We start from the raw sequence: 15,482 nt of genomic DNA, 5'->3' as shown, positions 1-15,482 counted from the left end.
ATTATTATATTTTTTATTTTTTTTAACGGCCTAGGCTTATTTAAGCTTATTTCGAACCTTTTGCTTTTATTCGGTTATATTAAAACGTATATAAACGGTATATATAATAAATATTTTATAAAAATCCTTTTTAACGTAAATTTTTTAAAATTACGCTTTATTAAAATTATTTTACGTTAGCGTTCGGGTTTAGCATAATCCGGGAAAAAGCTAATAATATCGTTAATAACCGGGAGGTTTTTCCGCTAGCGATTTACGCTTTTTTTTAATATTAAATAAAAGTTAAAATTTAAAATAACCTATAAAGCCTTACCGTTTAAATTTTAATAGCGTTATTCGATAATTACCTAAATAAAACGCTTTTAAGCCGTTACGTAAATTTTTATATACGGATTACGGTAATAAAAATAATTTAATAATTAGGCTATTATATTTAAATCAAGGCTATCGTTTAGGTTTATTCGCACCGATACGGCTTTTTTCGGGTTTAAAAAATATAATTGCTAATACGTCGGCTTAAACCTAGCTTATAATTATAAAAATCTGGTTTTATAATAAAAGGCATTTTATATATAATAATAGCTAAAATTATTATTATTAAATCGGGGTATTTTAAATTTAAATAATACCGGAAGCTATATAAATATAAATAAATAAGCGATATTATATTATTATAAAATATTATAAAACGTTTTATTACGGGTGTTACGCCCGAAAAATAGCGCCTAAAAAAATTAAGCGGTTTTAAAAATAGCTAAAAAATAATTTAACCGTTATTATAATATTTGCTAAATTTAAAATTTTCGCTACGTTTAGCCTTAATAATTTTATTCTTTTAATAAAAAGTATTATAATAATTATATTAATACGTTATAACGCTAATATTATCGTTAAAAACCGTAAATAAATTATTAATAAAAAGCTATATAATATATTTAGCCGTTAGGTTTAAACGCTAAAACGTAAATATTAAGTTAGGATTTTATTTATAAAAAGCTATATTAGCTTTAATATATATTTTTTAATCGGTATCGGGCTTATTTAAACTTATAGGCAAAAAATTAAATAATTTTAGGTTATATTTATTTTTTAGCGTAACCGGACTTTATTCGTTTAGGCCTTTATTAATAATAAGATTTTATATAATAGAAAATATCCGCCGGATTTATTTAAAAGGCTTTAAAATCGAAAAATCGCGGAAAAAAATCGATTAAAAAATAAAACGCCGCTTATTATTAAATAAGCTATAATAATTAATGCTTTTTTTATAATTTTTATACGGATTATTTTTTGCGTTAAATTTAATTTTTTTAAAAAATTAATCGCGGCCGTAATAGCTATATATACGCTATTTACGCGTTAGTTTTAATAAAGCTATAATATTAATAAATAAATATAAATATTAAAAAAATTTTACAATAATTATAAATTTATAAATTTTACGAAAAAAGCGTATATGCGATTAAACGCGCTATATTAGGCTACATATAATATAAAAAAGCCGTTTATAAATTAATACGACTTTATTAGTATATAAACTAATAATTAATATAAATAAAATATAATATTAATTATATAATATATTAATATAAATAAAAATAAACGTTAAAAATAAATAAAAATAGCAAAACGTTAATTAATAAAAAAAACCTAAACCTAATTTATTCGTTTATATATTTTCGTTAAATCGAAAAAAATAAATTATTTCGCTAGCTTTTTAAAGCGTTTTAAGCTATTAATAAATATAAAAGCTTCCGAATTATTATTATCGTCGTTTTTCGCTTCCGCGGCCGTATATTTACGGATTATATAAAAATTTAAAAGCGCGGCTTTAAGCGTTAATATTAATTTATATTCCATAAATTTTATTTATTTACGTAATAGCGTAATTACCTTTATTAACGTTAAGCTTATAAAAGCGCGATTTATAACGGATTATTATATAATATAACGTTCGGCCTTGTTTAAAACCTGCCGTTTTACGCTAAAATTATATTTTTTTATTTTATTTATTTTAGCTTTAATATTTTTTTAAATATTATATAAATAGCCCGACCCGGTTTTATTTAAGCCCGAAAAAAACTAAACCTTATTTTTTGCTTTTTTTATAAAAAATAGCTTTTTAAACTTATATACCGTTAAAAAAACGAATTTAATATTATTAATTTTAATTTAATTAACGTTATCGTTTTTAAAATTTATAATTATATTTTATATTCGAATATATTTATTAATATCGGATTAAAATTATTTATCCCGTTCGGCCTCGATTATAGCCGTTTTATTTTCGGTTAAAAATACGTTAAATAAAAAATATATAAATAATTTAATAGCCGATTTATTTTTTATTAAATTAATAATAAATATAGCGAATTTAATTTATAAAATAACCGCTTAAAAGGCCGCTATATTATTTAGAAAAGGTTTATCGGAAAAAAAAGGATATTTTAAATAACGATAACTACCGAAATATATTTATATAATTTTATATATATTTATTATTTAGTAATATTTTTTAAAATTTTACGCTTAAAAATATAGCTTTTATATAATTTATAACGAAAAACGTTTTTAATTATTTTTCGCTTTAATATCCGGCTAATAAGCTTTATTTAAATCCGTATAATATATAAAATATTATAAAATTCGCTTAAAAATAAATATTAAAAAGCTCCGGGCGCTTTTTTTAATTTTATATCGCCTATAAACTAAATTTATACCTAAATAAAAAAATAGTTTTTTTTAGGCACGGCCTTTAAGCGATTTTTTTACGGTAAAATAAAATATAAAAAATAACGCTAAAAGGCAATTTAAAGTTTTTAATTTTATTTTATATATAAAAAAATAATAATAATAAATATAAATAGCCTTTTTTTGCGTATATTTTAAAGCCTAAATATACGGTTTAAATTTCGTAATTATAAATTAAACGTTAATATTAATTTAAAAAAACCGGCAAAAAGCATATTTCGGTAATAATATATAAATAAAAAAGGCAAATATCGCTATTATAAAAAAAAATAAAATAAATAAAAAATATATAGCGTAAAAAAAACGTAAAAAAAAAAAGGTTTATAAAAAAAAAAATATAAAAACTAAAAAAATAAATAAAAGCCTTTTTAATTCGCCTAAAAATAAATTTTAATTTTATTTAAATCGAATTTAAATCGTAAAATAATATAATTTTACGAAAAATTACCGAAAATTACCGTAAAAATATATTTATTAATAAATATAAACCGAATATAATAAACGGTACGCTTTACGGCTAAAAAAATTACGCTTTAAAACTAAAAATAGCGTAAAAATAAATTAAAAAAATACACCTTTATAACGCTATAAAAATATTAAATTAATACCGAAAAATATAAATTTAATACAGATTAATAAATAATAACGGAAAGCATTATTTTATTTAATATATTTAAATTTAAAGCTGCTTTAAAAGCGTAAAAAAAATTTAAAGCCGCAAAAAGCAAAACGATCGGGCCCGATTTTATTTAAATATAGCCGTATAATTAATTAATAACGCCACGCCAAGAAATATGGCCGTACACCTGGAAAACTATAGAGTATAATATAATCTAATCGGGGCATCGATAGGGTAACATTGCTTGAGTGGACCATGGCCTTTCCGGCAGTGCAACTCCAGCAACGCTAAGCAATCGGGCGCTAGCATGCTGATTCTGATTTTGACACTGCCCAACCAAACTTCTAGCAGCCCTCTTCTGCAGGTAAAAAAGTATTGCACCACCACCTCCATTATGTGCTGGCCACCTACCAATACTTAAGCATCTTTAGCGCCACATTCCTTTATAATTGAACTTACCCAAGGGCCTCAATTTCATGCTTGCCTCATTTCCTACCAACTCGGTATACTTTGACAAATTGCAGAATCTTTACCATTTCGCGCCTCTTGTTACTCAGTCTTCTCTACGTCTGCAGCTGCAACATGCGGCAATGTCGGATCAATGGGAATTTCACAGGGAAAAGATCACCTCGCTCTATCTCTTCGAAAACCTTACACTCAACGAGGTAGCAAAACGAATGGCCCAAAATCATGGCTTCCACATGAAGTAAACACCAATGCATCCGCACCATTTTGTACATTTATTAACGATCAGCTACTCAGGAAGCACCAGTACGAACACAGGCTCAAGAAGTGGAAGATTTCCAAAAACATGAAAAGGCAGACATCGGAATATGTCGCTCACGTCGTTCAAAAGAGACAAAAGCAACAAATAGGTTCCCAGGTGTCTGTCTATGGCATTCAGCTCTCAGACGCTCGCGTCAGGCAGATGGTGCAGAGATATAGCCAAGTATCTTTGGCACAGAAATACGGCACTGGTAAGCACATCATATATTGTTATCGCATTCCAATTCAATTTGTCTTAACAGACACTGTGTAGTTCCCAGCCCGCGTAGCCCAGAAGGGCATCTTGTTCGTGTATCAACTCCGCCAATAATTGAACAGCGAGTGACTTGGCCAGAAAGCATGCCATGGCTACAGTTTGACGCAAATTTTCGTCTAAGTGCGTACTGAATCCTGATTCTACAGTCCCATCACAGTGTATGATGCTAATCATCCAAACCGAATAGCCATTTCCCAACTGCCCAATGTGGTGAGCGCGTTAGTGAGGACATTAGTCATGTGTAATATGCGCCTCCATATCGACAACATTTCTTCCCAAGCCGACCAAGCCATCGCTCTAGCATTACGTAACTCATCATCGTCTTGGATGGCCCGTCTATCTCAGATTTTGCCTCTCCTGCCTGAAAATGCAAAAGAAAAGACTCGAGACCAAGGCCTTCCTGGGCATGCACTAACGCGAGGCATTAAGACCTTGTTGTTCCAGATGGCGAATAAGACCCTCGCTCTGAGCGATATCCAAGCTCGCAGTTTGCTCACGCTTTTCAACACTCTTTACCAGGCCAATACTCAAGCTCTCAATCAGCTCTTTGATGCTACGGACCCGACGACATACGCCATAAAGGAGACGTTATTCTCAGTTGCAGTAAGATTGGGTGATGCATGGCTGGTTTCTACACTTTTGGAAGCTCGCATGGACCCGAACGCCTTAATTTTACATGAAATCGGCCTATATTCCACTGTGTACCGCGGCATGGCGAATCTGGAATTTTCATGGCATGTTCTTTCATGTACACCTTTACAAATAGCGGCCGAAACGTGCAGTTTGGAAGTGGCTACCAAACTCCTACTACATGGCGCAAATCCGAACCTCGGAGTCCCTTCGCCGATTTACATTCTATGTTCACGACCATCAAATCCGAATAGTGTGCTTCTGGCCAAACTCCTTTTAAGCTACGGCGCACGACTCGATCTTTGCTACGACAGATTGCCTCCACTTCTGTGTCAGGCAGCGGCATCAAGGTGCAGCGCACTAGTTCAACTACTCCTACGCAATGGTGTTACGGATAAAATTCTCGATGCAGAAGCCATCCCAGGACATTATCTTGGAGCCCTGTCACATTCCAATGTGCTGGGACATACATTCTTGGTCAGGCGGCGAGAATTGCTGTACCTAGGATCAAAGGAGGGTTGTTCCAAGACGACAGCATTGCAGCTTGCAATCATCTCGAATGACAGACATATCATAGAAATGTTGCTTGGTGCGACCGCGGACCACGAACTTCGAGACGAAATATTTGTGCGTGCCCTGGTTACTGCATGCTTGGTAGCAGATCAGGAAATCGTCCACCGATTGCTGTCTTTCGGCAGCCCATTCTTTTCCGATCAATACTGGCTCAACTTGGCGTTTGTTGCCGTAGCGTGGACTCAGAATTGTGAGATTGCGGAGTTGTTGCTCGAGTCTGGTTTCATTCCTTTTGAGCATGAGGGATTGACCACCTCACCCGTTCAGGCAGCAGCTTTGTATGGGAACATTCCTCTTATTCGGCTGCTGCATTCGTACGGGGTCAATGTCAATACCTTCGTACCGATGCATCCCTATAACAGATCCAAAAACCAAACTTTGATATCACTATCCAGTGCACTCGACTGTGCGATCCGTATGAGTCACTGTGAGGCCGTTGACGTCCTGTTGCAGCTTGGTGCGGAGCCCTCCGATGAGTTGCTTATACCAGCAATCAAGCAAGGCCACTACAGATTGGTATGTGATATCCTGGACAGAGGTGCAGATCCCAATGTACCATATCACGGAGAGCTTCCACTGGACGTCGCTATCCGAGGCCGGAAGGGGCTGACATTGGTGCGTAAAATCATTGATACTGGAGCCATTCTCAAGGGCAGCGAACTTTTCAGTGCTGTGCAAAGTGACGACCAAGAAGTCGTCCAACACTTGCTGGATTCTGGAGTTGATATATGCGCAGCGAATTCAGATGGTGCAACCGTTTTGGAGGCTGCATGTCAGGCAGGAAACTATGGCATGATTCGGCACTACCTTCAGCGTGGCGGGCACTATACCTCCAAGGCATTCCTCTTCGCTGTCGTAAACGCTATGAAGAAGCATGATTACAGTCATGTGGAGGAACTGATGCAGTATCGAATTCCTGGGCCGATGGATATTTGCGACTCTAGCGGTTTCGTGATTTCAATCTTGGGGAGTGATTCCACTCTGATTGATACATTTCTCCGTCCAACTTTTACCTCAATCCTGCCTGATTCGTATTTTCATGCGAACCTGTGTAGAACTAGATCGGAAATCTCAATTCAAGCTGATTGCCCAGTTGACTTAGCCGGACTGCATTTGGAACAATGGGCAATCAAACCCTCGCGATTCCCTAATCGAAAGCGGATGTCACCCTTATGGGCAGCAGCGTTCATGGGTCAAGGAAAGCTAGCCAAGGACATTATCGCTAGCTATCAATCGCCAGACCCTCTTCTACTCGAATCGTCGCTGTGCGATGAGTCCTATTTCAGCCAGAAAATGATAGACTTATTACTAGCAGCGCAACCACTTTCACCAGTCCTAGCCGAGGTTCGCAACCGTCATCTGTTGATAGAAGCAATAGACACTTCCTCCCGTCTCGATATCATTCGGCAACGCGTTGCCAGCCTCAAATCTGTTGAGTTTCGGCTTATGAATAAGAATGGGATTTTCTCGAAAACACCATTGGCGCTAGCCGTATCCAGTGGTGACACTGAATGCGTCGAAATTCTTCTAGAAGCAGGAGCAAATATCAATCTTTTGCGTTACAGAGAAAAGATGCCTTCTAGAGGGACAGCTTTGAGTATCGCAATCAGCGATGGCGACGTCAAGATGGCATCCTTGCTTCTCGAGCATGGCGCTGATACCAATGCTCCAGCAGAAGAAGAATGGGGGGTCGAACGTCGCTACAGTACGCGGCTAGCAAAGGAAATCTTGAAATGGCATCCTTGCTTCTCGAGCATGGCGCTGATATCAATGCTCCGGCAGAAGGAGATGGGGGTCGAACGGCGCTACAGTACGCGGCTAGCGCAGGAAATCTTGAAATGGCAGCATTCTTTCTTCAGTGGGGCGCTGATGCTAATGCACCACCTGCTTCTCGGTGGGGCATGACAGCTTTGGAAATAGCAGCAGAAAAGGGACGAGTCGATATGGTTGGGCTGCTACTTCCTCATGTAGACTTCCAACAGTACGATGAGGTCCACTTTATAAGGGCTGTGAATTTTGCGATTGAAGACTGCCACTACGCCGTTGCAGATCTCCTGAAGGAGCGCGGGCACTGGAAACCTGAATTCAGCAAGCTAGCGACAACACGCCAAATGACAGAGAGAGAGCACACGTGCCCTAGGATCCTCTATAACGATCGATCTTGGTCCGGAAATTGCTTTCAATGTGAACACGGAAGTGCGAGCTCTTCGCTTGATGGTACTGTGTGGCTTGATGAAGAGAATTTTGCTGAGTTCGAGTTTCTGTCACAGGAACAAAATTTGGAAGAATTGCAGGAGCAATCCCTCACCGAAATCATGGATGCATGCATTGTTCAGAACGGGTCTACGGAAAGGTGGTTAGACGAATTGGTAATGACAGAACTTGTGGAGAGCGGGATGATTTTTTGAGCCATGTAGGTCGTGGGCTGTGGTGGACATCTTGCGTCGGATAATGTTGTATGTAGTAGTAGCTTTCGACGTTGCATTCACCTGCATTCTGACATTATCGGGTAACCTTCTGGGTTGGCCTCACCACTCACATGGTCGGCGCGCAATCATCCTTGCTGCGCTGTATCACAAGAAGCCAATGATTGCGACTAATGAGTTAACTTGGCAGCCTATTAATCCATGTCGTGTATGGAATCAAGACGACCGACAGTCTGCCGTTATAAGACGACAAGGTCAAGATTACAGCGACATATTCGAGCAGTTATCAATCGCTATCAATCGCTATTGATTGCTATTGATTGCTATAAAATCTTTTTCCATATGTCTGGTATACTGGAGGCTTCTGCTCTATGTACCTGTAGAAGCATAACATATAGAAACCGTTTTTGCTATCTTCGAAAAGTGAATGCACCATTCGCACCACTCGCACCACTAGGCTTGACAAAACCTGCTCCGCCATTTCCAAACTCTTGAATCCCTCCGGGCTTGGTTGAAATTCATCGCAAACAAGCTCTTTAGGTGGCACTTGTAATAGTGCCTGCCGATGTGGTGATAGGCAGAGGAACACCCGGTGGTAGAGTGGGAGTGACACCACCGGGGAGCGACGGCACCCAACCGGGCAGGCTGACACCGCCTCCCGCCTCCCAGTGTGCAGCAGGTTGGTAGCTGTCGCTGTGGTTGGCCTTCAAGTCAATGCCGACAGTGATGTAGGCCAGCAAGCCATCTTGGAGGTTGTCACTAAGCCGCACGTACTGGAGCAGTGGATCATCAACCGAGGTAGCCACAGACTGAGCAATGTCGTCATCCGCGGTCTTGACCAGTACTTGGGTGTTGGTGTTGTACGGGTCCAGGGTCTCGACCTCGTCGACCAGGGACTGCTCAAAGAAGAATTGGCCGGCGTGGTTGGTGATACCAGGGACGTAGGTGTTGTTGGGCAACATGGTGGAGTTGATCGTGGTCAGAATGTGGATGTGGTGTGTACGTCCGGCGTAGTGGCCAGGCACGATGGTGTCAAACTCGACAACGCCCTCTTCGTTGCTGACTTGGAATCCACGGAGCCACGTCGTGTTAAGACCGGCCTGGCCTGCGAGAGCCACACCAGAGTAGACACCAAGAGCATTGCATTGCCAGATATCTACGTATAGGTCTTCAACGGCATCCATGGTGTTGATATCAATGAACTGGATGTCCAAGTGGAGAGGGACACCAGCAATACCCTCTGTTACGTCTGTGCGCAAGAGCTCACCAGATGCAAAGTATGGACCGAGGATTGCCTCTTGAACCAAAGCAGCTGTCGCGTTGCTGCCAAAAATCACCTCGGTAGGGGTGTCAAGAGTGTACCCTGTATCAGAGACATCGTGGCTGATAGCAAGATACTTGTCTAGATCCTCCTTGGTTCTCTTTTCGATCGAGGGGTCTATAGACTGTCAATTAAACCACTTGACTGATTTGATAGAGAATTCAACTTACTGCTGGCGATACCACGCTCCGCACGGAGAGCGTTCCATGTAGCAAATCGCCGGGCAACAGCTCGCTCTTGCAACTCCAGAGCACGCGGGAACTGGTCAATCTGGGAAAAGGCCCGGGCAGCTCTGGCGTGAGCCTCGCGATATCGTTCAGCCTCCCTCTTGACACTAGAGGGTGAGTGTCTCTCGCCAGGGTGAGCTGATGTAGTGCCGAAGATGGAGATGACTGCCAAGGCAGCGGCAAGAGCCTTAAAGGTAAACATTGTGTCGAAAGTGTTCTTTTCTAAACTTAATTCTAGAACAAAAGAAGTGACTGAGAAATTTGTATCTGAGCAAGCGGTAATGGAAAATCGGTTCCATCTTATATCTTGCTCAGCTCGGACTTTATGTTTCTTACCGCTGTGCTCGGATAAAAAGTCTAGCCAGCCCTTGCTCTGCTTAAGCAATGCCTTGCAGCCAGTGACTTGATTGCGCTTCCAGAATTTCATGTGAAGTTTCATTGTTGGTCGAGATCCCAGGTTAAGCTATAGTGGCACGCTGGCATGAGGTTGAGATGGCTACGCGTTCGCCTTACAAAGCACGGAAGAAGGGTTGAGACCTGCCTTTTCTGTCAAAACTCGGCGCTGGACCATCGCCCCTTCAGGGCCATTTGTCAACCAGGGATCTTGCTGCATAAAGCCGTAATTGACTGCTATAGAGAGGTTCCGATTTGGTTACATCGTGCAACAATCTAAACCGAAAAAGCAAAAAAGTGAAACGTAAAAGGTAAAAGTACATGTTTGCTATTGATTCCGTTCTAACGATGTATTTATTCTTTCAAATGAAGTGTCATGACATTTGAAAATTGCTATGAAGCTGGTGCATTTCTGACCGTAATTTCGGCCTTAGTTTTATGCTGCCCGTAGTGCCTGCTTAGAAGGCCCTGGCCAAGCACGTGGCCGTTCAGTCCATCTTGGTAGCGGTCCACGCCTACTCGCAAGCACTACTTAGTATCATTTAAACCATGTTTTATTTACCACGTTGAATTAAGGCTTACAATTCTACTAGAGGCTGAAGATTTTAAAGACTGTTACACACGGAGGCTGTGATAAACATTTGCAATAGTCTGTAGCCACCAGACGGTGTGGTTGTGCTTGCAAGAAAAGTCAGAAGGAATGTGCTCACTCCCTTATATCAGTTCATTTTTCTTTTTCCAATGATCAGATACGGACATAATCGTTTTATGTACGGTTGTCTTGATTATTGATTGAATTCTCCACCGCTACCGATGGCGAGCCCCTTTGAGAGGAATTACCAGTTTTATCCAGCTTCTTCGGCGCTCAAGTACTCGGAGCAAATCACGTCGCCATTCAAATCCATTACATCTCCAATGGTAATGTTTGGGTAAAGGTCGACCATGTTGAGTCGATGATTTAGGGTGGTTGTGTTGCCGCCATCACCAAAATAGTCGGTCCAGATGGATTCCAAGCCTCTCTGCTCCGTGTTGGCCACAAACGTGGGCTGGTCTGGGCCGCCCATGTCGTAATAACGGGCAGGAAGATCCTCCTTTTGCCAGTTCCAGAAAAGCAAGTCCAGCCACGAATGGTGAAGGAAAAACACTGGGTCTCCGGGACTTAGGGTACCGTCTGTCATCTATAGAATTTGAAAAGTCAGTGTCCCTGGTTCATATGATGGAAAGCTTTGCAGTCACTACTTACGGTTCCGTTCACACCGAGGTGACCGCCAGTATGGGTGCCACCATTGTAGCACTCCCATGCATCGGTGTAGTTTGAAATGGCCAAGCACTTATCAATATTAGACTGTTTGGTTCCTTCGAACGCAGTCTGGTTGAATTCTCGGGTCAGACAGTGGTCCGATGTTGATCCATTCGTTAACCATCGAAGGGTTAGATTCGCGAATGGGCCATCCGTAAAACAGTGGTCGTCACCAGATCCATTACCGCCGAAATAATTCCAAAGGTCCGAAGATGAAATGTCGTCAATATCTGCCAGCTCGTCCCAGTACCTAGCTAAATTTAGAGGAAATCTTTGTCAGGTATTGTATGTAGCTACTTACGGCATACGTCCTGTGTAGCCACATTCATCCTTGATCATGCGCTCATGGGCAGTCATGTAGTATCGGTGGAATGGCAGGAAAGCACCCTGAGTGAAGCATGAGTATATAGATTCTAATGGCACTCTACTCAATTTGACACTGGAGAATACTCACAGTAAAGTGGACGGCGGAGGATTGAGCCACATGGGGCCATTGTAGATCATCCCATCGCGTGACGGCGCCTTCAAACTTTGACTTTGATGGCATATTGATTAGACAGAGATCGGCGGCAATGTACGCATTTTTTTCATCCTCTGTAAGACTCGTCCTATGCGACAAATTTAGCAAAGGGTTTGCTGCCAAAGCATAGTGTAGGATTCTCACCATGGCACTCGAGGACGCACTCCGGTGCATGCCGACGCGCCAGTGTTGTTTGTCGCCTTGGTGCTTGTGCAGGCGGCTGCTTCCACCGCACCGAAGAGCGACAAAGGCAGAAGAATGTGTTCAATACTAGCCCTCATGATAAAAAGTGTATAGTATTCGCCAAGCAGCGTCTTTGGTTTGATCAATATGTCAACGGCAGTGCCTTGATCATGTACTTATACGACCAGTCATGGTGGATTACCGTCTACACCTTTCTACTGTTTGCGCCATGGTATCTGCCATCAATCCAACATCATGGCATGGTCTAGTCAATGCTCATTGCTCCGACACGTTCAGTTGCACTATACCTCACGAAGATTGTTGTCTTGGCATGGCCTTAGTCAGCCACAGTGGGTATTGCGATCAGCCCGTCTTTACTACGGTAGGCATGGCTGGATCGGGCGCAAGCATGGGAAAAGTGGCAGAAACGTACATAGATGACGAGGCCTTCTAGACAACATCTCAATGATGTCTTGTTGCCAAGATCCAATGTCTGATCTCGCTCAAGCATGCGGTCCACCTTGTTTGTACATGCCTATCCAAGGCTGAAGAAGCGTAAACGACATTAACTTGGGAGCTAGCATCCGCCGCAGATGATGAGGCCCCCAGTGGTATTGACGCGTAAGCTACTCTGGTGTTGATTAGATTGGTCATTTTTCATCCCGGTATCCGTGAGCACGATGAAGTGAACGAGCTCCGCGTGGCTGGGGAGGTATGCCTAACTATATCCTCGATCAGCATATGATGATTCCCTTGAAGTACCACACAGCAGTTCAGTCGACCAGAAGCACGAATGGCCGCATCAATTCAGTATGTAATGGCGATGTCACTGACGCGTACCATGTTGAATTAAAAGACAAAAGCGTTGGCTGTCACGCCATCTGGATAATCCAACGTATTGTGTGTGATGATGATTGACTACCACACGTGCGTATCTTGATGCGGCTGATGCCATGAATCGCCTTTCATGACGGCAACGCAGCTTGTATTGATTCGGGAGTTCTAGATCGATCACGACGGAGAAACTGCATAAGTTCCTCAGGCTGTGGTGTACCCTGAGGGACCGGTGGCATGGGTAGCGTGTCACATAAAGAACGGTACACTGATCGACTGGCGGCATCAAACGTCAACTCGGCACTCGAACTGGTTTGAACGGGGAAGCTTAAGCTAGTCTGAATCTAAATGGTGAATCTCCCCGCTATCCTACTCCATGGGGTACAGTGGACTTCTGCTAATAGTATGTGGGTCATTACGTCTATTCAAGTAACTATGCCTAAATTTCCTAAATAGGTAGTAAATAGAACCATTACTAAGAGTTAGTCAAGTGCTGATGAAGCATAGTAGTATGGTCAGCCAAATTCTTCGTCGTGCAGCGGCAAGCACCCTGCATCTGACAAGAGCTCGTTATTTAGAAGAGCTGTCGATAATATTTAATACCAACAGAGTTAGTGTACTTGTAGGAATCATTATACGCTTCATTTCCCCGACTTTTATGGCACGTGTTAAGGGTAGTACAATCTATGCCGCGTTGTGGTAGAGCTATGTTATTCTAGCAGGAAACGGTTACATATATTTAGGCGGCCATCGCTCTAAGAGCCATGTTTCCATCCTAAGGTTAGCAGCTTTAGTGACGGTATTTCCAGATCCGCGCGCAGCCGTTCTTCAGAGCCTTCACCCACATGTAAATATAAACATAGTCTAACAATGTTCAAACGGCAGCTACGTAATGATGTTGTATTGAGTGATGGTCAAATTGCAGGTTTTCGATATGTCAGAGAAGATGTGCTGCAAGTCACCCTATTTCAGTTGGGTTCAATGCAGCAAATTCAACGAATTTTACAGAAGAGCAATGACGGTATCCGTAAAGTTTACCAACGATACTCATTTCAATTATTGAACCTGTGCCACCTCCATCTTGGCATCGTACGTAACACTTGCAGATCCCAGACCTCAAGGCTGTATGTTGCCGCAGCTAGCTGAGAGGGGACAAGCCGCTTGCGTAATCCATCACGATGAACAGGACTACAGCTCCTATAAATCTGATGGACAAATTCAGGGCAACATATGGAAGAGAGAGCTAGATTAAAAAGTGATTACTTACAGTACGCCTTGACGATCACCGGAACCTCTCACTCGGCGACATTGACTCAATCTTCCTTCACCTTCTTGCAAGTTCAGCTTCTTCTTACCATTATTGGCATAGAACGACTCACTATCTATCTACAATGGTTAACCTATCATCCGCCTTAGTGGTACTGAGTATATCATGCCTAGGTGCGGCTCATCCTGGTGAGCACCACGATCACGAGAAGGTGAAGCGTGAGGCTGAGGCGCATCATGTCGCCCAGCAGCACATGGCGCGGGCTCTCGAAGCGTGCTCCAGCTCTGCTTCTTTCCAGGCTCTCAAGCAGCGCAGCATTGAGCGTCGCACGGCACTTGCTCATACGCTTCGCAAGAAGCGTGACATTTCTTCAAAGCCCATTTACGGCAAGCGAGATTTGGCCGCTCTCGAGACCTGGATGGCGAGCAACCACAATATGACCGGCACTTCCGATTACACTACAAACACTCCCGCCGACATTCTCTTTAGTGGCAATGCTACCTGTGCCTTGACTGATGAAACGGTCCTCGGGCCATACTACGTCACGGGGGAGCTGATTCGATCGGACATCTCAGAGGATCAAGCCGGCGTGCCTTTCTACTTGGATGTTCAGTTTGTCAACTATAGCGACTGTTCCGCCATTCATAACATGGTTGCCGATATCTGGCATTGTAATGCCACCGGGGTCTACTCGGGTGTCACGGCTTCGGGCCAGGCAGGACTCGGCAGCACATTTCTGCGCGGTGCGCAGATTAGTGATGAGGACGGCGTCGCGCAATTCGAAACCATCTTCCCGGGTCACTACGCTGGCAGAGCCACGCATATTCATGTCGTGTCTACCGAAAACGCGACCATTCGGGAGAACGCCACGTACACTGATGGCGTTGCCACTCACGTCGGCCAGTTGTTTTTCGACCAAGGTCTGATCAGTGCGGTCGAGGCGTCTGCGCCATACACTGATAATACGGCAGCCATCACTGAGAATGTGGACGACGATATCGCCCAAAGCGCATCGACTGCTGATTACGACCCCTTTATGGATTATGCCCTGCTCGGTAACACACAGTCAGACGGTATCTTGGCATGGATTACCATTGGCATCAACACTACTGCCAACTATTCCGATATAGTCGTTGGAGCCGCCGAGCACTATGCCGACTATGATGTCGACACGAGCGATCAAATTGGCGAGGGTCAGATTGGTGCAGCTCCCAGCGGTGGGGCGCCCTCCGGCTTCAGCACCGGCACAGACACCGCCACGGTTTCTAGCACTGCCTCATCCACTGAGAGCAGTGCTTCGGCCACATCATCGACCTCGACAAGTTCCGGTCGCCGTGCCTGCGGGCACCCACTAGGCTTCCTACATTGGTAGGCAATACTGCGCGCAAGTCAGACA

The 15,482-nt window shown here is 42.2% G+C and overlaps 4 protein-coding genes across 4 annotated transcripts; 2 read left to right on the top strand and 2 right to left on the bottom strand.

Moving 5' to 3' along the window:
- Nucleotides 1–3,846: 3,846 nt before the first annotated feature.
- PFICI_12713 (uncharacterized protein) lies at nucleotides 3,847–8,023 on the top strand (the record flags this gene model as incomplete). Its single annotated transcript, XM_007841294.1, has 5 exons — nucleotides 3,847–4,076; nucleotides 4,133–4,347; nucleotides 4,410–4,532; nucleotides 4,600–7,320; nucleotides 7,398–8,023. The coding sequence occupies 5 exons, from the start codon at nucleotides 3,847–3,849 to the stop codon at nucleotides 8,021–8,023; spliced, it is 3,915 nt and encodes a 1,304-aa protein (XP_007839485.1).
- Nucleotides 8,024–8,577: 554 nt separating this feature from the next.
- On the bottom strand, nucleotides 8,578–9,791 carry PFICI_12712 (uncharacterized protein; the record flags this gene model as incomplete). Its single annotated transcript, XM_007841293.1, has 2 exons — nucleotides 8,578–9,479; nucleotides 9,533–9,791. The coding sequence occupies 2 exons, from the start codon at nucleotides 9,789–9,791 to the stop codon at nucleotides 8,578–8,580; spliced, it is 1,161 nt and encodes a 386-aa protein (XP_007839484.1).
- Nucleotides 9,792–10,827: 1,036 nt separating this feature from the next.
- PFICI_12711 (uncharacterized protein) lies at nucleotides 10,828–12,083 on the bottom strand (the record flags this gene model as incomplete). The annotated part of the gene is made up of 5 exons (XM_007841292.1): nucleotides 10,828–11,160; nucleotides 11,226–11,532; nucleotides 11,584–11,669; nucleotides 11,737–11,890; nucleotides 11,947–12,083. The coding sequence occupies 5 exons, from the start codon at nucleotides 12,081–12,083 to the stop codon at nucleotides 10,828–10,830; spliced, it is 1,017 nt and encodes a 338-aa protein (XP_007839483.1).
- A 2,127-nt stretch (nucleotides 12,084–14,210) lies between these two features.
- On the top strand, nucleotides 14,211–15,458 carry PFICI_12710 (uncharacterized protein; the record flags this gene model as incomplete). The annotated part of the gene is made up of 1 exon (XM_007841291.1): nucleotides 14,211–15,458. The coding sequence occupies one exon, from the start codon at nucleotides 14,211–14,213 to the stop codon at nucleotides 15,456–15,458; it is 1,248 nt and encodes a 415-aa protein (XP_007839482.1).
- Nucleotides 15,459–15,482: the final 24 nt, after the last annotated feature.

This window comes from Pestalotiopsis fici (assembly GCF_000516985.1).
Source record: "Pestalotiopsis fici W106-1 unplaced genomic scaffold PFICI_Scf_10, whole genome shotgun sequence".
NCBI classification, from domain to species: Eukaryota; Fungi; Ascomycota; class Sordariomycetes; order Amphisphaeriales; family Sporocadaceae; genus Pestalotiopsis; species Pestalotiopsis fici.
The sequence above is the reverse complement of the archived record's forward strand: the minus strand, read 5'-3'. Positions and strand labels throughout refer to the sequence as shown.